At 39.7% G+C, this 20,626-nt stretch overlaps 3 protein-coding genes across 3 annotated transcripts; all 3 read left to right on the top strand.

Annotated features, from left to right (window-relative positions):
- The first annotated feature begins 220 nt into the window (after nt 1–220).
- On the top strand, nt 221–4,226 carry isca1 (iron-sulfur cluster assembly 1). Its single transcript, XM_020652238.3, has 4 exons — nt 221–339; nt 2,544–2,597; nt 3,085–3,190; nt 3,405–4,226. The coding sequence occupies exons 1-4, from the start codon at nt 259–261 to the stop codon at nt 3,551–3,553; spliced, it is 390 nt and encodes a 129-aa protein (XP_020507894.1). The 5' UTR covers nt 221–258; the 3' UTR covers nt 3,554–4,226.
- A 132-nt stretch (nt 4,227–4,358) lies between these two features.
- Nucleotides 4,359–12,956, top strand: kiss1rb (KISS1 receptor b). Its single transcript, XM_020652261.3, has 8 exons — nt 4,359–4,799; nt 5,568–7,312; nt 7,547–7,781; nt 8,246–8,370; nt 8,996–9,131; nt 9,790–10,028; nt 10,129–10,281; nt 11,127–12,956. Exons 3-8 carry the CDS (start codon nt 7,562–7,564, stop codon nt 11,361–11,363), a joined length of 1,110 nt encoding a protein of 369 aa, XP_020507917.1. The 5' UTR covers nt 4,359–4,799; nt 5,568–7,312; nt 7,547–7,561; the 3' UTR covers nt 11,364–12,956.
- Nucleotides 12,957–13,069: 113 nt separating this feature from the next.
- Nucleotides 13,070–19,031, top strand: psat1 (phosphoserine aminotransferase 1). Its single transcript, XM_020652263.3, has 9 exons — nt 13,070–13,256; nt 14,349–14,409; nt 14,607–14,676; nt 15,012–15,217; nt 15,822–15,994; nt 16,575–16,744; nt 16,989–17,117; nt 17,456–17,593; nt 17,779–19,031. Exons 1-9 carry the CDS (start codon nt 13,200–13,202, stop codon nt 17,879–17,881), a joined length of 1,107 nt encoding a protein of 368 aa, XP_020507919.1. The 5' UTR covers nt 13,070–13,199; the 3' UTR covers nt 17,882–19,031.
- Nucleotides 19,032–20,626: the final 1,595 nt, after the last annotated feature.

The raw sequence follows: 20,626 nt of genomic DNA, 5'->3' as shown, positions 1-20,626 counted from the left end.
TTTTATATACTCATTACGTTACTGAAAACTTTCCAGAACCTCTAATATTGCATGTAGGTTACGCAAAAGAAGCTTGTTTTCATCTGCGCAGACCTTTATCTGTAAGCCCATTGGCTCCTGCCCCTATCCGTCATGATATTAGCCAATCATTGACTGGTCTTTTTATTTAGGGCGGTTACCATTTTTTTTTTTTTTTTTTTTTTTTTTTTTTTTAGGCGCTTGCGCAGTTCAATGTTGTGATTTTTAACAGTTAGAAACATGTCTGCCTCCATGGTGCGAGCGACCGTCCGAGCGGTCAGCAAAAGAAAGATATTGCCCACAAGAGCCGCACTGACCCTGGTAAGTGTTAACCTTTGGTTGTAAACTCGTGTAAAAAAAAATAACCCCCTTGATCGTTACGTGTGCAGTTACCGAGAGTTTATTACGTTTACCGCGACTTCCGTTCTGTAGCCCAAACGTTACGTGATCCACAGTTAGCTTCGCCAGCTAACCATCTGCGACTTCAACGCAGCACGACGACTTCTGCTTTTATACTTTGCCATCCCGTTGTAAAGACACACACACACCCTTTTTAGATGACACAACAACACACGATTGGTTATGTAAGTGTAATGCTCGGTCGTAGGAACGTAATGATCCTGCTTAAGCGTTTCATAACCTGAGCACAACACGGCGCATTGATCAAGCTGCACGACAACAAGAAAACACTAAAATCATTTAGGTCTCTTCTCCACGTCAGACATTGACGTGCACATTTCCCTTATTCCAATTATTTGTGTTAAAGTGAAGAAAGTAGTCATTTGTCACCACCTGACTGACATTACACAGTGCATCGCTGTGACGTCATTGATATTGACGGCCCCAATCAACCCCTCAAGGTGGCCCTCAGGTCAACTTTTACATGTCAATTAATAGGAAACATGAAGAAAACATGACAAAATGTGCCATGAAATCATGAAAACCAGAAATATGTCCATGATAATGTTTGATCACTGGTGTATGTTGAGTTAAATTGGAGACAACATTGACTGTAATCGTCTTTTTGTATCCTACAATTTGGCCCCTCTGGCGGTGAGAATTAAATTAATGTGGCCCTTGCTGTGACACAAAGTTGCCCATCCCCTGGTCCATACAGTATCATCCTATGACAAATTAATTACATGAGTAGAAAAACATAGACGAACAAAGATGCGATGGATCAGTATAGTTCTTGATCTCATCCCAGTTTAAGACCAGCTGACTATTATGAAGGCTTCTAGTATCCAAACACCTCGCTAAATTACTCTTAAGTTGATTTTTCCTTTCAGTTAAATCCCATACGTTGCTATGACATCATTTATTTTGTTGACCTCCAACATTTTTTTTCATTCCACCCTTTCAGTTCCTCAATTAATTCAGCGTTCAGTCATTACTGTAGCTGTCCCATAGCATAAGCATACTAGGAAGAAAATGATGAAATATAATTTGAAAACTACTCAATGTGATTTACTTTGACTCTCATCATTGTGGCCAGCTGTCACTGCAGGGCCATGTTTTTCTTTTCTTTTTTTTTAAATTAAGGGTGTGATTAAAAACCTTGTGAGGTTGAACGTCTGATGGTGGATATCAGCCTGTTGCAGTTTGTTTACAGTGCTGTTACAAGATAATGTGGGCGTATGGTGTTCAGAGCTGATAAAGGTAACTTGCTAAATTATTCGTTAAGTAATGAGATGTCCCTCAACACAGAGGCAGCTGGAGATAGTGTGTCATGAGAGGTTTTCTTATTAAGTTATTTTCTTTACCTGTCAAGAGCATAAAATAATAATAATAATAATAATAATACACTTTATTTATATAGCACCTTTCCAAAACAAGTTTTAGTGCTTTACAGGATAAAACTACAGAATCTGAAGTGTTAATCATAGGACAGACATCTCCATCAATAAAACAACAATAAAACATAAAACATAATAATAAAAACAAGACGGCTCACAGGAAGGCTAGACTATAAAAGTGTGTTTTAAGAAGAGACTGAATGTCAATGCTACCAAAGTTGTGCATTACACATAAAATAACTCAATAAAATAACTTATATTAGGATGTATAATTAGTGCACTTAGCCTCTTCCCTTTTATAAGTTAAGTTAAATCGAGAAATATAATTTTTAGTCCAGCTAAAAACAAGTGTATTACTGTTAACTAAAGGGGTTAGCACTTGAGTTGAGTTGTGTGAGTTACCGTCACACTTATTCGACAGTTTTTTTTGGGAAATGAATCTAGGCTGTGACACAGCTACGATGTCTAATTCACTTGGCATCAACAGCAAAGTTGCACACACAGATACACATCAGCTTTAAGAGATTAGCGGAATGTAGCTGATTTAGTGAACCTCAGTTTCCTTAAGGTCTCCACTTGAATGTGCTAACAGCTGGAGTGACAGGAGGGATGGTTACTTCATGATTGTACTGTAGGTACTTGTTGTTGCTTCCACTTGCAGTCTGTGTGTATAATATAATGTAATGTATCTATTTAGTAACCTTTTTTTCTTCCGTTCTTTTTATTCAGACTCCGTCAGCTGTGAATAAGATCCGAATCTTGTTGCAGGACAAGCCGGAGTATGTAAGTGATGGATGAAAAAACATTTACTATAACATGATCTTATGAAGCACAGGCTTCCTTTTATACAGCTTTTGTATTTACATCAGAGTGCTGTTTTGTTTACATTCTGAAATTTCAATAACGTGTTCTGTCTTGGTTGAATGTATCATCCGCTTTTGGTTGTTAAAAAGAAGTTAACTATTTCAACCTCTTGGTGCCTGTGTCCACCTGGTGTTTTTTCTGAGTGCCAGCTTTTTTTTTTAAATTATGTTCCAAATGAACGCAGCAGGAGGTCGCCTGGAAAAAAAGCACAGCACCCAGTGTCTTTTTTTCCCCTAAGCACTCCAATTTTGAGCACTTTGAGTTGAAAAGTTGTCAGCTGCACTCTTTGCAACCAGCCAATCATGTAGTAGATCAGTCCCTGCTCCCTGAATAATTGGAGCCACGATTTCAGTCAAATTTGACTGAGATTTCCCTGTATGATCATGACTGTGTGGCATTTTTCCAGATTGGCCTGAAAGTGGGAGTGAGAACACGTGGCTGTAATGGACTGACTTACACACTGGACTACACCAAGGACAGAGAGAAATCTGATGAGGAAGTACTGCAGGATGGTAAACTATGGCTCAATGTTGTATTCTTCTTTACCCTAGTTGACTTTTAAACTCTTAAATGTTCTTCATTATGACTAATGAAACATTCTTCTGTATAGTCAAAGTAGTTCATAGGTCTGTTGTGCTGTGAACAACATTTATCGAAACCTAAGTTGCCTATTGATGCCTGTTGGAACTATTAAGTAGTGACAGCTCTACCTTGACTCTGTTGCAGGTGTGAGGGTTTTTATCGCGAAAAAGGCTCAGCTCACCCTTCTGGGAACAGAGATGGACTTTGTGGAGTCGAAGCTGTCAAGTGAATTTGTTTTCAACAATCCAAACATTAAGGGCACATGTGGCTGTGGAGAAAGCTTCAACATCTGAGCGTCATGGAACCTGTGTTCTCCCTGCACCCGCCCTGCTACAGACCCCGTCACATCTATGAAGACTGAGAAAGGCAGATATGAGGAAATCTTTTGAGATGTGGATGTGCCTGTTTTCCTGCCACTGCTCTTCCTTGGACCACTAGTTTATACATACACACACTGGTTAAAATCAAATATCTATGTGCTTAGAGGAAGGTTAATTACAGTAAGTGTATTGCCATGATTTTACAATGTAGATGCTAGCTGCCTACAGTGTTTATGAACATCATTTTCAGACGTTTGGTCAGGTTTCACAATGACTTGAATGCAGGAGGGGAGTGACTGATCAGCTGCTAGACAGTATATACTATCATCCAGTTACGTTTCAGCAGTATCTAAAATGGAAGAGTTTGAGTGTCTTGCTTCCTTAGTTTGTAAAGTATATATTTATCTTTGTGTGTAAATATGAAGAATGTAAATCTACCTTGAACCACAGAAGCGCACAAAAAAAAAAAAAAAACGAAATGCAACAGACATGTATCACTCACATAAGAGTACAAGAAGTTTATGTTGGCTCCTATTTTGCTTGGTCAAAGCCAGATCTTTGTATGATAGACTGCGTGCTCTTAAAATCTGTTACTGTGCAATATGTCCATGTACATATGAGATAATAAATAGACAAGTAATATTCATTGTGTGGATGTTTTTTTTTTGTTTTGTTTTTTTAAGATTTAGTTTTGGGTTGGACAGTGTGTAGAGTAGGAAACCAGGGAGAGAGAGTGGGGAATGGCATGCGGGGAAAGAAGCCACAAGCCGGACCCGAACCCTGGCTGCTCGCCAAGAGGACCATAGCCTCCATACATGGGGTGCAACCTAACCACTAGGCCATCAGCACCCTGGTGGCTGTTGTTGAACAATAAGCAGTTTGACATGACAGACTTTGACCTGTTGTCATTTGGAAAATTACTTCAGTTGTCATGGTGATCACAAGATGTTTTCATGTGCCACTGTTAAATCAGCCAAAGGCAAGCTGATAGCCTGTCATCAGCTGTTTTTGGTTGATTTGTTTGCACTCAGGAAGAGGTGGAAGGAGGTGCGGCCGTCTTGAAAGTTTAATTTTAATGATCTGTTTTGTTTTTAGGATTTTGACATTACTGAAGTAACAATGGGTGTTTTGCTTGATTCCTTTGAGGTGCTTTGGGGTCATGGAAGATGAAAACAACAAGGATGGAGGTTCTGACAGCAGAGAGTCTTATGGGCTTAAGGTAGCTAAAAGAAAGATATTCAAAGTTATTGTTAGATTGACTTATGGTTTGTTGTTTAGAACCAATAGGCCCATTGTCATGGTTCTTGGAAAAACATTTAAATTTGACAAACCATTTTTTTGAATGTTGCAGTCTGTAATCCTCGAGGCAAAGGCAGAAAAGTGAAAAATATTTTTGTTATAGCACTTTTGGACTTGGGGAAAAAAATATATAATACACAATAAAAAATACCACCTATTGTAGCAACGAAGAAACATTTCCAAAGTAAGGAAGTATTTGGGGAAAAGAGCTAAGAGGCTGAAAATCTTTGTTGGGCATAATTGATTAGTTAGCTGGTGATTCTCAGTGGGTTGGCCAATATGTGCAGCTCTTTAACACCACACATTATTTGTTCCTTTTCTAATTTTAAAAATGTTAATAGGCCCAACATGACATGGATTGTAGTTGTTAAAGTTACCTTTGTAATCCAAAATGGATGCATTTCAAAAGGAGCGCTGCTGACTTGAATGTTGATGTTTTGCCTGCAGAGCTAATATGTTTCTCCCTGTACAAGTACTTACTGAATTAGATGCAGCTCCATTTGATATTATTTTACTGTTTATGCTGTGCAGACTCAGGCCACTTGTTTGCCGGAAAACCCTCTCAACTGGGACTTGAACTGTTTATGTCATCATTTATGAATCCTTGGAACAATGTCTCAGTGTTTCATCCTTGCATTAGTTGTCAGTAATCTCCCCCTCAGCTTTCTGTCTCTGCTGCCTCTCTCAGATTTCCGAGTTATTGAAGGCTTTGGCTGAGAGGAAACGACATCCTTCTGATGTTACACAAATTGACCCTCGAAACATCTCTGCCACCCTCTCCACCTTAAAGAACAAACGTGGGGCTTTTCGATCTCGAGCCATGCTTTCTGTTAACATCAGCCAGTTGTCCAAGTCCCAGAGGTTGGATCGCCTGAGAGAACGTGTTCCTGCCTCTCCACCTGATCCTGCATCCTCTCCATCCTCAAATACTGTCTTCCTTGCACACCTGGTTAAGAAGTCCAATATGCTGCCCTCCTCACAGTCTGTTTCCTCTATTCAAGATCAGCTTCAGAAACATTACATATGTCCATACATATTGGGTGTGCAGACTTGGACCAAACACAAGTCCAGTGAGTGAATAAACAATCAGTCCTTACATTCAAAAAAGCAGATCTCTTATTTCTCTCCTTTTTCAACATGCTTATTTGTTATCTTTTAAACCGAGCCGTGTTATCTAAAATTATACGACATAGTTCCAAACGGAGTATTCTGATTGGACAAGAGGTGTTCCGTCAGCGCTGTTAAAGAGACTTTTCACAATGTGTATCACTCAGCCTAAGCCAGATGCTTTGAATGCTGTAAATGAGCATTACAGCAGACAGTTCATGTGATTAAGCTGGTACTTCTGAATCACAGAACACACTCTTAAACTCACTGCACAAGAAATTAAAGCACACAAATAAATGTAAATAAAATGAGACATGGACACCGACAAAATAGTAAGAGCACAGGAGTATGTTTTTAATCTCTTCTTTTCTATTTTAATTCTGGTCAAATGTATATAACAGCGATATAACCCTCAGGCTCAAGATACAGTCCTCCAATCTGGGGCCCGAATCAAGTCTGATCAGTGGCTCCTTTCTCACATGCCGTTCTTCCGATTTCCTATCCACAGAACTACCTAAATAAAGGCAAAAAAAAAGCCCCAAAATAAATAAATATCTCAGCCAGTCATGCTAAAATATCATTAAATTGTCTGTTGCACAAACAATCATCCTTTTTTTTTTATTTCTAGCGTCACCTAGTCCCTAAACGCCTCATCTGGACATACTGCGCTATTGTGAAGATGAGTCACTTTGTGCCGCTCAGCCTATGCCATGATGGACGTAATGACAGTTTAAAACTGTCATGCTGAAGGGGACGAGAGATCAAGCTGTACTGTCACCACGACCCCCAGCTGTCTGCACGGTTCATTTATTTTGTGTATGTAAGGTGTCAGTTAGTATGATTTCTTTGTTCAAGCCATGGCTGATGAAATAGTAAACTTTTTTTTTCTTTACATCTGTTTGGCTAAATGTCAGACTCTGCTCAGCTTTATTCTTTCAGACAGGTCTCAGCTGTACTTACACTTATCTGCAGTTTTAGCTGAGGCTTAAATTGGCTAAAACGTCTTTATAGATGTTTCATTATAAAGAACTACCTGCAGTCATTTTTGCAGGGCACACAGCCCTCTGTAATTACATGTGAAGAAGAAGATTTTGTTTTAAGGCTCCTACCCTTTCACTCACTCTCTCTCTCTCTCTCTCTCTCCATTTCAAAAAGCAAACCAACCACTGTCCCCTCACCTCACAATGCCCCCACCATCCCCAGTAATGGTGGTCTATAACTGTGCTTTCATCTCAGACCTGCAGAGAACAGAACAGTTGCTGGTCACTGATCAACAGGGACTAAACCTTTTAAACTCTACTTTACAAAGCAAAGAGCACAACACAGGTAGGAGAAGCTTTTTATACAGGTATTAGCTTTTCTGTTACTTTTCAGTCTTGATTTGTCCTTTATGTATCAAAGAACAAAGGCTGCAATCAAATACTTGATAGAAAATGTTAAATTATGCACGCATTCAAAAATTTTAAAATGTTTCTTCAGATCTTTTATTATAAAAAGACTGCAATGAAATTAGCTGAGTTACAACTACTTTGTACTACTGCTACTACCTTATGTTTCCAGCTTTGATTTGTGGTGATGATCATGGAATCAGCAGCTGATCTTGGTCCAGACTGTGGCTCTTTGTGCAACAAGTCCACCGTTCTCGGGGGCCAGGGGCCACCGGTGTTAGTCGATGCCTGGCTGGTCCCCACTTTCTTCGGCCTCATCATGCTGGTCGGCCTGGTCGGGAACTCTCTGGTCATCCATGTGGTCACCAAACACCAGCAGATGAAGACCGTCACCAACTTTTACATCGGTAACGTTTACATCTCTTAGGTTCAGTTGTATCTTTTTCAGTGTGCAAGAAAATCTGTTTTTTTTTTTAGCCACACAGATTAGTAGCGTTGGAAATGGGATGCTAAAAACTGGATTTTGAGGGGTCCAGAAAAGAGATTATTGAGGATATTGTGACTTTTTAAAGTAAAGCTTAGATGAGGGGATTCTATCTGCAAGACAGATATTAAAAACAATAACAGCAACCCTGTGACAGTTTTAAATAAAAAAAACAATGTTTTTTTAACATTTAAGGGGACTGAACAAAAAGCTTTGAATGTATCATTGAGGTTTAACAAAGCTGCTGATAGCATTCCTTTATGAGAAAATATTTACAAAGTCAATTCAAGTTGGTAAATTGTAGCAATCAATATAATTGGTACTAATGCAGCCATTCAGGGTCTATTTTCCCGTTTACCTGATTCTTCACCTGACATTCACTTTCAGTGAATTTGGCAACGACTGATATTTTGTTCCTGGTCTGCTGTGTGCCCTTCACTGCCACCCTGTACCCGCTGCCCAGCTGGATCTTTGGGGAGTTTATGTGCCGACTGGTGAACTACCTTCAGCAAGTAAGTGGACACACACACACACCATGTAATTGTAACAATATGAGTATCATGCTATGAGCAGAATAACTACTATAAGTATCAGCTACCAAAATAATCAAAATACCAAATAATGCAAAAAAATAAATAAGCAAAATAATACAGACACCAAGTGATCAAAATTGAAAACAGCTACTTTTAGTTTCCGATCTGATATCAATAATGTTGGCATAACGAGCATAATCACAGTATGAGCAGAAGTTACCCCCCCCCCCCCCCCATTATTTGTAATTACCAGTTATTGAATGCCTCTGGTATTAACCTAACCCTAACCCTTCCTCTGCAAGTTTGCCATATGTACACAGAGAGTAGCGTATGCATATTCAATACAGTGAGGCAGGATTACAATGTAATCAGTCAGCAGAATTGTGCACTGCAGTGATTTCTCACATCAAACTGAATTTAACAGAAAGTTATCTCAAACAGAAATGACAATCACAGAGTGGTAAAGGCATATAAAACTACAGGTCTTTAGTTAAAAAAAATATATATATCAGATAAAACAAATCAGAGAGGTGTAATAGTGACTAACTGTAACTCACAAACAAATGTGTGTGTGTGTGTGTGTGTGTGTGTCTGTATGTTTCAGGTGACAGCTCAGGCAACGTGTATCACTCTTTCAGCCATGAGTGTGGATCGCTGCTACGTGACCCTCTATCCCCTGCAGTCACTACGACACAGAACCCCACGCATGGCTTTGGCCATCTCTGTGTCTATCTGGATAGGTAACACACAAATACACAACACACTCATGTGAAACCTGACATGCAAACTGGCAATGAAAGCAGAGAAAACAACATATTGCTTTTGTTTACTTTCCAACATCCCTCCTTTCATGAATCACTATTTGAAACTCTTTGAAACTTGACGCTGCTGGTTTTGAAAATGTGCTTTATTTGTTTATGTAAGATGCTCAAACTAGCCTTTCTTTCTGCACTTTACGGCAATCGTTTTTACTTAATTTCAACAGAACATACTCTTCATTTTTTTTGTATCAAGCCCATTGGCACAGAGAATGAAATAACACATTTCAGAATTGTCTGCTCTCTTTCTACGTGTCCTTCTTTTTCTCAACAACTTTTTGGGGGTGTTTTTTGCCTCACTGTTTGAAGAAACTGTAATGCCTTAGTTTTGAATTTGCTTTCAATCATTGTCACCATCTGTGAGTTAGCTGGAGTCATGTGACTTAAATTTTGGGAACAGATTGACTCTGGATCTAGCTCGGACATTCATATAGCGACCAACAACCACCATGTTTCCCCCTTATCCTGCTGAATTTGACCCTAAAACGTTTTAAGTTGAACTACATATCAAACCCCAACATGCTGTGAGATAAGAGCATAATGCTCAGAGTCAGACTGTATTGTCCCCTGTCCTCTCCAGGAGCCTTGCTGCTGTCCATCCCTGTTGCTGTGTACCAGCGTCTGGAGGACGGATACTGGTTCGGTCCTCAGACTTATTGCAGTGAGGTCTTCCCCTCCGCTCATCTCCAGAGAGCCTTCATCATCTACAGCTTCCTCGCTGTGTACCTGCTGCCCCTGCTCACCATCACCGCCTGCTATGCCTTCATGTTGAAGCGCATGGGGCAGCCAAGCGTCAATCCCATCGACAGCAGCTACCAAGTAAGAGAAAGAAAAAGAGTTGCTGTCACTTTCTTTTTCCACTCAGTAAATCGTTACCGCTTTAATTTATGGAACATAACAAAGTGTAACCTTACTCCAGCTGCAGGCTCAGGCAGAGCGAGCAGCAGCAGTGAGGGCAAGGGTCTCCAGGATGGTGGTGGTGATGGTGGCCCTGTTCCTCATCTGCTGGGGGCCAATCCAGATCTGCATCCTCCTGCAAGCTTTTGGCCTCCGCAGCTACGTTTTATACAAGGTGACCTACTCTCAGTGTTTAATAAGATGAGACTCACTGTGCTGGTTGGAGGGGTGTAACTGACTTTTAGTACATGATTGGATATTTACTGATAATTCAACATTTTCTGAAATATTTGGACCTTGAACACTCCCTAGAAATGTCACCCACTTGATTCAATACCATATACTTAACACATGCTACAAAAATCAAGTTAATTCAGATTAAAACTTTTTTTTTTTAAAACATATTCAGTTCTGCTGTAAACTAGGGTGTTTTAATATGGTATCTGTTGAGATTTATTTACTTTTGGAGACACCCTCAAGTGGCCAGATATAGAACTGCAGTTTTGGGCACTTCTGGATTTGGTCTTTTCCAGTCCTGGAGGTGTCCTCTTGTGGGCAACATGGCAGAGGGTGGAAACTGAGGAGGGGAAATAAGGGAGCATCTCATAAGTGAATCGAAAAGTCCAAGCAAGCTCTTGAAATATTTCAGATTGTTCTTTTATTTAAATAAATGATGGTCCAACTCTTGTATTTGCCAACAAACGGATTATTCTATTTTCACCATAAATGTCTGTCAAGGTCAAATCACAGAACTTATACAGCTGGTCAAATATCATGTCAGATCTGTTTTAAAATAGATTAAGTTTGGATGAATTTGGAAACTATGGCACCGTTTTTTTGCTCACAAATTCAGCGACAACAAAAAAGCTTTGAAATGGCTAACCCTTTGATTCTTTGATCAGTGTTGGGGGTCAGAGTTTAGTTGAATTGTGATTTAAAAACAACACACAAAACTTGATTTCTCATAAACTTAGATACACATCATCGCTTTATACTGACTAGGTCTTCATTTTTCTACAGTTGAAGATTTGGGGTCACTGCATGTCTTACTCCAACTCCTCCGTCAACCCTGTGGTTTATGCCTTCATGGGAAACAACTTCAGAAAGGCCTTCAAGCAAGCCTTTCCCGCTGTGTTTCTGTGGCGCTCAAGAGGACGCGTGAGGGTGGGAAACATGGACACAGAGGACGGAGGAGAGATCGATCACCAGGCACCCAAAGGAGAAGCAGAGATGCACTTTCTTTCATCTGAGTCCTAAAGGTCATGCTCTGCATTTGGACACTGTGCACGTTGTTCATTTATTTATAGTCTGTTTGTTCTGGAGATGAGAGAGTCACACCCAGTGTATGTGCATGGAACATATAAACACACACACACACACACACACACACACACACACACACACACACACACACTGATGATCATGTGATCTCTTAAAAAGGACAAACCAGCCAGGTGCCTCTTGTGACATCCACAAGCTTCTCAAACACAATTATCTTTGTCACATTTTTTCTGTTAACCGGCATCGGTTCACTGAATGTAAAAATGTTTGAGCTCCTGGTTTTCTTGTTAAAGCAAATAAGCAACTGCATCCTTTATTGTTTAATGTAAAAAAAAACAGAAAACCTCTTTGACCAGCTAAAAAACAAAAAAAATGTCACTAAATGTTTTTGGTCCAGTGGTGTCCACTTTGTGTCTTTTCGTAGCACTCAACGACTCACTTTTCACTTATTTGTCTACTGATCTGTAATGGTTAATAGCTAAAAGATCCACAGAAAATTATTTGGCAGGAATGGCACTTTTTAATCCATAACATATGGACTTTTATGCTTTAGGCCAATCAATTGTGATGATAAATGTGCAAAAATAAATAGTTTTAAGGTGTCACTTTGGGTTATGCAGCTTTAAATAAAATACATAGGAAATAATTTTATCACAACTGACTTTAAATGCACAAAGGGTTTTTTTTTTCTGTGAACTTTGTCATTTAAAGATGCAATGTGTACTTTTTTATATATAGGTAATCTAATTGTATAATTTGTGTGCATGATTATGAAATTCAACTCCATGCAACGTTTGATATAGCCTACTGATGAATAACTGTGTGTGACAATGTGTAAAAAGAAAACAGGTAACGCTTCATTTCTCAAATTGCTTGTAAGAGGACGCAAGTATTCATGTAACACAACAGAAGGGTGTGGGAAACTAACAGCCTAAATAACAAGTTATTCATACTGTAGCTTCTGAATCTACTGCAGAGTTTCACCCATTTACTTCAATACTGGTAATAGTTTTCATCGACTTGTAGAAAGGTTACATTCAGCACGAACAGCGTTATGATACTACATTTATTACTAAAACGTAAACGCAAAATCAAAGGCAGTTTGTGTAGAAGTTTCCGTCTGATCGTGCGCTCCATTTAACTAATATGACCGTGGAACCAATCAGATCAGATCTGAGTCCATATCCACCAATCACAGCAGTTTACGAAACAGACATGTGACATCAGCCAATGAAATGGATGACTGGGAATTTCAGTGATATGCTGCCTTCGAGTCACACCAAAAATGTAGGAATCTTCCAGATTAACAACACAATCAGTGTCAGCACGGCATTGGATCCCTAAAGTCAACTGTCACTATATATTTATTTTCTTAAAAAAAAAAAAAAAGTTTTTCTAACATGAGTTAAAGATTTTACAGAGCACACACGGTTTTGTGTAAAGCTTGTTGTCTATATAGCAATGCTTAATGTTGATTTTAATGTGTGAATCACTTTGACAATTACTCAGAAGTTTAGTTTCTGGTGTTTTCTTTAACTGGTGGACAATAATTCACAGTAGTTCATATTATGGGCTAAGCCATCAATTATATTTATGTTTTTTGTTTTTTTTAGCAGATATTTCAAAATGTACGAGGAGATCGTGAACACAACATCGTTCACCTAGCTCGATCACTAGCATCCACGCCGAAGAGTGCAGGAGGAGAGCAGCAGCAACAGCAGCAGAGTCGAGGCGAAAGAAAATCATCCACATCGCTTATTTCAACCTTAAAAAAAACATCTAATAACTAAACAGAGGAAACTATTTTGCACAATGGATCAAAAACAGACCTTAAACTTTGGTGCTGGACCTGCAAAACTCCCCCAAACCGTAAGTATCCTTTTTAGACACCTATGCAAGTATATGCTCATGTAGCGTTTATAAAATGAGGAAAGGTTGTAAAAGACAAGCTGCACGAATACATTTCACACAAGTGATACAATCCGTTTCTCGTGATGGAGACGTGCCTGCTGCAAACTCACACTTCAGTAGTGTTATGTAATGTCGAGAGTCATAGTTTATCTTTTGAGTTCAACCACATCCTACCTCGGTTTTTACACATTTTGACCACATGCTCTCTTCACAGAGAAAAAGACAGGCCTGCAGTTGTAAGTGGGTTAATGAGTGTAGTGATGTCGGCTTGCCATTTGTCTGCAGCTCCAACAGGCTGAAAACTGAGTGTTGAGTTGCATCAGCCTCATTCATTCATGTGGAAACCTGCTTTGTGCCTCACTGGCAGCAGCACACACCCTGCCTCTAGAGGGCAGAACTACTCAATGCATGACAGAGAAATAAATCACAGCTATCACTTAAAAAAAAACTTACTAAGATACACATTTTATGGTTAAAAAAAACCCTATTGTTTCCAGTCTGCTTTTCTACTTTTGCTATATTCAGTAACTTGCAGGTCGTTGCTGTTGGATCAGGAGACGGCTGCGCCCATGTGCGTTTTGTTCTCTTGCAAAAAGTGTCTTATTTTAGCATATTTTTATTATTTTGTATAGGTTTTGTGTATCATCAATACAGGATCAACTCTTTGGTGACCAGAGTACCCCCCCCCCCCCAAAAAAAAAAAAAAAATCAAAGACGTTTTTTTTTGTGATCAAGTTGTTATTGACACCATTCATTCAATATTAAGGTACAATATTTATACAGAGAAACCAATGGTGCCACATTGGGGTGTGAAGATCCCACTCATTGGTATAACTTAAATGCCCCCCCACTTGTCTAAGATTGGCTATTGTATAAGTAAGTCTAGGACCATGGGTTAACATACACTTCTTTTAAATTGATACCTGGAAAAGCAAGATCCTGTAGTCTTTGAGCTTCAGTTTCTGCTCCATGTCTCTCCATGGATCTGAAGGCTGAGGTCAACACTTGAATGTTTTTGTAGTTTCTGAAAGAATTTGTGATATGTTGCAGGTACTGCTTCAAGCACAGAAGGAGCTTCTCAACTACAGCGGCACCGGCATCAGTGTTCTTGGTGAGCAGACCTCCATGATGTTTTATTAGATAAAACTTCTGCATCCTCACGATCATCACGTAACATTGTGTCATATCTTCACCTGGATGTTGGTGTGTTCACAGAAATGTTTCTTAGATTAGTGCAATAACTGTCCTGATGAATGCTGATCTTCTGCATTACCAATGTTCCAATGTTTGTGATTCTGTTCAAACCAGAGATGAGCCACAGGTCATCAGACTTCAACAAAATCCTCAACAAAACCGAGAGTCTCCTAAGAGAGTTGTTGTAAGTCCTGCCTTTGTTTTTTTGTTTTTTTTACACATGACCCATTGATGTATTATTCTCTTTCTTCACTCCTCTTTCCTTTAGAGACAGGAACACATGTTAAAATATGACTTAAGTCAAATATTTGAAACGGTGCTATAGCTACATCTGTATAGATATTTCATCTTTACCAAATGACCAGTCCTTAGACCTGTGTTCCCTTCGCCTGCCTCTCATGGCCTCTCTTGATGTCAGACTGGTTGTGGCTGCAGGCTACTTCTTGTTGATGGTTAGGTTGTTCAAAGCTCATGTTTTTACGTCTGCAGTGTTTAACACGACGCCTTTTGTCTTCATAGGAACATCCCAGACAACTACAAGGTGATGTTCCTTCAAGGCGGCGGGTCTGGCCAGTTCAGTGCCGTAGCTCTAAACCTGATTGGTCTCAAAGAGGACAGGTGTGCTGATTACCTCGTGACCGGCACGTGGTCGGCAAAGGCAGCGAAAGAAGCGGAAAAATACGGGAAAGTCAACATTGTTCACCCCAAGCTGGACAGTTACACAAGTAAGTGTGTCGATGAGGAAATGTGTAAACAAGCAGGATGTTAATGTTCATTTTTTATGTTTAATACAAGACAGAGAATGTTCAATCTCTGTGAGGAGGTTTAGAAGTAAGAGTTTTATCATTTAACAGCATTCAATGCTAAAGATAGCTTCATCTCGTAGAAGCTGGTCGTTGTCATTCACGCTGCGTTAGAGCTGGCCATCTGAATAATGTGCCTGTGTGTCCAGGCTGTTGCATAAGAAAACAAAAGACCTGACAACCAATTAGAAGCTGTGGTATGCGAGCAGCCTCTTCCACATGCTTGTGTCTGATCGGGGGTTTACACTTTTCTTCATACTCAGGCAGGTTTTTTTTTTTTACACATTGAAATTAAATGTAGTAAATGTAAAAAAGTAGTTTCTTGGACCAGATTAGGATACAAATATATTAAGCAAGTTAATGATTTGTATGTGAAATATCTTGAAGCTGCTGGTTTTGTTTACATTTGGAGCCGTTATCTGAGAGGCCTCAGTCTTTCTCAATAAACTCAGATGTTAACTTTGTTGTGTCTGGTTTAAAAAAATAAATAAATAAATAAATAAAAAAAGTTCTGTTGTTGTTCTAGAAATCCCCGACCCCAGCAGCTGGACCCTGAACCCCTCAGCCTCGTACGTGTACTACTGCTGCAACGAGACGGTTCATGGTGTCGAATACAACTTCACGCCTGAGACAAACGGCTTGGTCCTCGTCAGCGACATGTCCTCCAACTTCCTCTCTCGACCTGTGGACGTGTCCAAGGTGAGGACAGGAATGATGCAAGAATCAAATATTCAGCGGTGTCCCTTCAGGGCTTCTTTTCTCCAATTTTCCATCACATAAGCAATCTGGAGATCTTTTTCATAAACCCTGAAATGAGCCAATGTATCAGGCGACAGAACTTGTTAGCTCCCATGTGTGATTCAAATCAAAACAAAAATCAATATGTTTACAAGCTAGAGTCAACAAAGGTATAATATTATTATATAAACTAAGAAAAAATATTTAGAGAAACATGACGGAATAAAAGAACAAAACTGATGAAGACCTGTTGGAAGCATCGTTAGCATGCTAAGTAGTGGACATACGTTTTTATACACTAAACTTTTACATGTTATCATGAATAAACTGCCTGCATGAAAACATGGTGATCTTATCATGCAAACAAGCATACTAGTGTGTTTATGTTGCCATGAAGCTCTTATCAGCATTTAAACCTGACAAAGTACAAAGACACCACGCAGAGGTTAACCATCTAATCGCTCAGTTCTTAACCTACAAATACGAGAGCATAGTTCTAAAAACAAAACCTCCGCTTGATGTGTCTTCTTGCTTTGTGTAGTTTGGTTTGATTTTCGCCGGGGCTCAGAAGAATGTTGGCTGTGCTGGTGTTACCGTGGTCATCGTGAGAGAGGACTTGATAGGCCACGCCCTGAAAGAGTGTCCCATCGTCCTGGACTACAAGGTGCAGGCTGAAAATAACTCCCTCTACAACACACCTCCATGTTTCAGGTACAGACTCACCTCAGTAGCTATCAGTGTATCTCATGCTAGGTTACATTTTGGAAATCTAAATGTTTAACAATTCTTAATGAAGTGAAATGCGCTTTTTTGCCAGTCCAGACTACTGATTGATACAAGATGCAATACTTTTTTTTAATTTATTTATTTTTTTCACAATATTGTGGTTAGAAATCAAACAGTACTTGCTGAATGGAGCTGGAGATATTTAACATCATGTGTTTTGTCTGTGCAGTATCTACATCATGGCTCTGGTTTTGGATTGGATCAAGAACAATGGTGGCAGCGCCGCCATGGAGAGGCTCAACAAGCAGAAGTCCTCCATGATTTATGACATCATTAGTGCGTCTAATGGATTCTATGTGTAAGTTTCTCCAAACTTCAGCAGTGGATATAAACATGCAGGACATTTATGATGAAATGTCAAGGAAACTTTCTTGCGCTCTTTTTAAAAAAAATGTAGGTAACTGAGAAAACTTGTTCCCTTATCGAGTTTGAAAAGAAAACTTACACTGTGCTGACATTCACTTCTCGTCTTTGAATGTCTCTTTTCCTTTATAACTAAAAGATCAATCTTTTAATTGAACCATATCTGCACAGATTTTATACTGAACTAGGACAATAACGATCAAGAAACAACAGGGAGGAGTTCTTTGCTTTTTTTTTTTAAATGTCTCTTTAAATCTGTGCCTACCTGTCCAGGTGTCCTGTAGAAGCTGCTTGTCAGAGTCGGATGAATGTCCCATTTCGTGTGGGGAAGAAAGAAGGAGATGACGCCTTGGAAAAGCAGTTTCTGGACGGTGCAGCCAAACGTGGAATGATTTCACTGAAAGGACACAGGTTAGAGAAGTCCAACACATCTCCTGTTTGTTACTTTAATACTTATTGACATGTCGAATGGGTTATTTGATGAGTACTGGATTCAGAATATTGTAATAAATTGGTATATGTAAAGAGACACATGTTTACCTTACAGCGCCGAGCTTCCATTATTTTCACCTAAAACGGTTTGTCTCCCCCTGCAGGTCAGTCGGAGGAATTCGTGCATCTCTTTACAACGCTGTAACTTTGGAAGACACTGAGGCCCTGGTAGCCTACATGAGAGAATTCCTTAAAGAGCACCAGTAAGGGGTGCTGGGGAGCCTAGCGCTTCTGACAAGTGCCCCATGTACAGAGGCTGTAGTCCTCTTTGCAGCAGCCATGGGTTCGAATCCGACGATGGCCCTTTTGCTGCATATAATCCCTCACTCCTCTCAACGTTTCCTGTCTCTCTTCAGCTGTCAGATACAATAAAGGCAAAAATGGTCAAACCCCAAAACACCAATGAAAGAGGCCTTCCTTAAAGAGCCCATATTATGGTTTTTCTGGTTTTATATGCCCTTTAGTGTGTTTTCCAAGTGTCCTGTGCATGTTTAGGCACATCTATTTGCAAAAATTCAAAGTCCGCGGAAACGCGGCTTCTCCTACGTCCTCCTGTTAGCTGTAGCATTAGCTGCATGTAACGCTCGGTTCTAGCCCCCCTCAATAAAAATGTGTCAGTCCGACGTCATTGTCAGTGTGATATCACTGATCTAAGCCCATTGGCTCGTTGTGGCAAGCCCTGCAGCTCATGTTGCACGCCCGTTAACTTCTGTCGCACGCCCACGATATGCCGTAGCCTGCGGTAGCACAGTAGTGCTAAGGTGCTAATGTTTATGCTCCCCTCGGACGGAGCCAGTGGCTGCATTCCCAATATGGTAAAAGAGGCGGGACATTTCCGAGAACTGTGCTGAGCAACTGACCAATAACGACAGAGCGGATCGGCAGACCAGTCAGAGCAGACTTGGCGCACGTGGAGTCTAACAGTGTGGGCTCAGCAGAGCGTAGCTGATGGACTCAGAGCGTAGAGGGAGCAAGGAGGAGCAGTACATGAAAACAGACAGTTTTTTCGGACTTTAGCTATTGTGAACATACAAAAGTAAGTACATAGATTAAATATACGAACCCCAAAAAGGGCAGAATATGGACTCTTTAAAGTCAGCTGGTGTCACATAGTGTCAGATCATAACTACAATACAGTTAAAAATACTTTCGTTGACTTCTGTGCTTGATGTTGGCGGTGTGTTTTTTTTTTTAAACAACCTCTCATTGTTCCTGATAATCTTAACCACTGCTCCTAAAAATCTTAATATTTTAATGTATTTGTTCACTAACAGGATATGTATATATTGTAGTTATTTCTTAATTTGTGTACTAAATACATGTATATTCCAATAAAACTAACGTGCCAATATTTAAATTTTACAGTGTGGTTTCTTGTTTTGAAAGTTTTTGGTAACACAACCGTTAACGACTCATATCCTGGTGTGAAAAATTCTCACTTTTAGGAACACGGGAGTAATGCTTCATTACTAAACCAGAGCTGTTGAGATTTTCATTAAATAAGAATATTTCTGTGAGAGCGTCTATAATAAGTCTGATTAGCTCAGTCTTCATGATGGACTGTTGTTTTAATTGGTTAATAATACTACCTTAAAGGTGCTCCTCCTGACCAACGTGTTGAAACGGTTTCTTTCTTAGTATTTATGTGTACAGACTGCTTTTGTCTTGTTCTATCTCCAACTAAACACGATCCAGTGCTGCAGACCAACTGAGAATTCAGCATCACCTTGATTCCTTTGAACATCATAAATACCCGAAGAGAGTAAACTGTTGAACCAAAATATTTGTATTTCTTACATTTATTTTGGCAAGATGCTCTGCACTACAGAGCGTCAGCTATTTAATGTGTGTATGCAGTTGTTGACTACAAACATGCATTAGGCTTTAGATGAACTACTGTATCAACCTATGGATGGCTACATATACTAATTTCAGGTCCACCAGTATTTAAAATGAGTCTGGTTTTTGATAACTTAATTCTCACTGCAGGGGTGTCTTACTGTATACCTGACTGTGTCTGTAATACTAAACTTTCCATCAGGATGGGCAGTGAAAAATAAGCTTCATAGCCTTTTCTCTTAAATGGTACATCTTAATAATATGCAGCACATCTACTTCACAAGAACAGTGTGAGTTTAAACAGTCACGTCCTACCTCTTCACTGTCGCTGACAGCAGACACAGCTCAGTATGTAGGAGTGAACAGGTCCGCGTAACACCAGCAGGGCGGCAGGACGGCTTCATGGTGGGAGAGACGTTCCTCCATCTGGATGTCTAGAGGCTGCTTCCCTGCTGCATTCACCCCCGCTGAGGCTGATAGTATCTAACCCTGACCTTTAACCTCCCTCGAGGGGAAGCAGCACAGACAGGCAGAGGCAAAGTAAGAATATCAATATAGAGATCAGTGTACAGTAGACGTCCAGGCTGCCCAAAATACATAACAAAAGTGTAAGTTTGGTTCACAATCACTGAAAGATTTCTTGAGGTTTTCATAGACTGTGAGGTGGTAGTGTGGGTCAAAACACAGATAGAAAGGTTGATGGAGAACGTAAAAAAAAGTACATAAATAAAAAGAAACAATTTGAAAAGAATGAAATTGGAAAAATTGGTAGTTTTCGGTACCAAAACCATTACACTTAACAATGTACTTTGTATAACTGTGTATGTGAACAATAATCATTTATTTAGGAAAAAAATCAAAAGCATTTGCCCATTTATTTCCCTCTATTAGTGACTATGCTGTTAAAGAAGATGTGAACAAGCCAAACACTGCAGTGAAGTTAAATTATTTGAAGCTGATTCATATTTGAAACTTCTGTCTGGTACGGATACAAACAACATGGAATGATGTAACTTAGATTAAAGAGTGAGGCTCCAGCACCCAAACTGCAGATTTCATGTGTATATTCAAAGTGTTTGACAGTCACAGTCAGTTTAAACTGCCTAACTTCTG

The sequence above is a fragment of the Labrus bergylta genome, chromosome 2 (genome assembly GCF_963930695.1).
Source record: "Labrus bergylta chromosome 2, fLabBer1.1, whole genome shotgun sequence".
NCBI lineage: Eukaryota > Metazoa > Chordata > Actinopteri > Labriformes > Labridae > Labrus > Labrus bergylta.
This window is presented reverse-complemented; position numbering and strand designations above follow the sequence as displayed.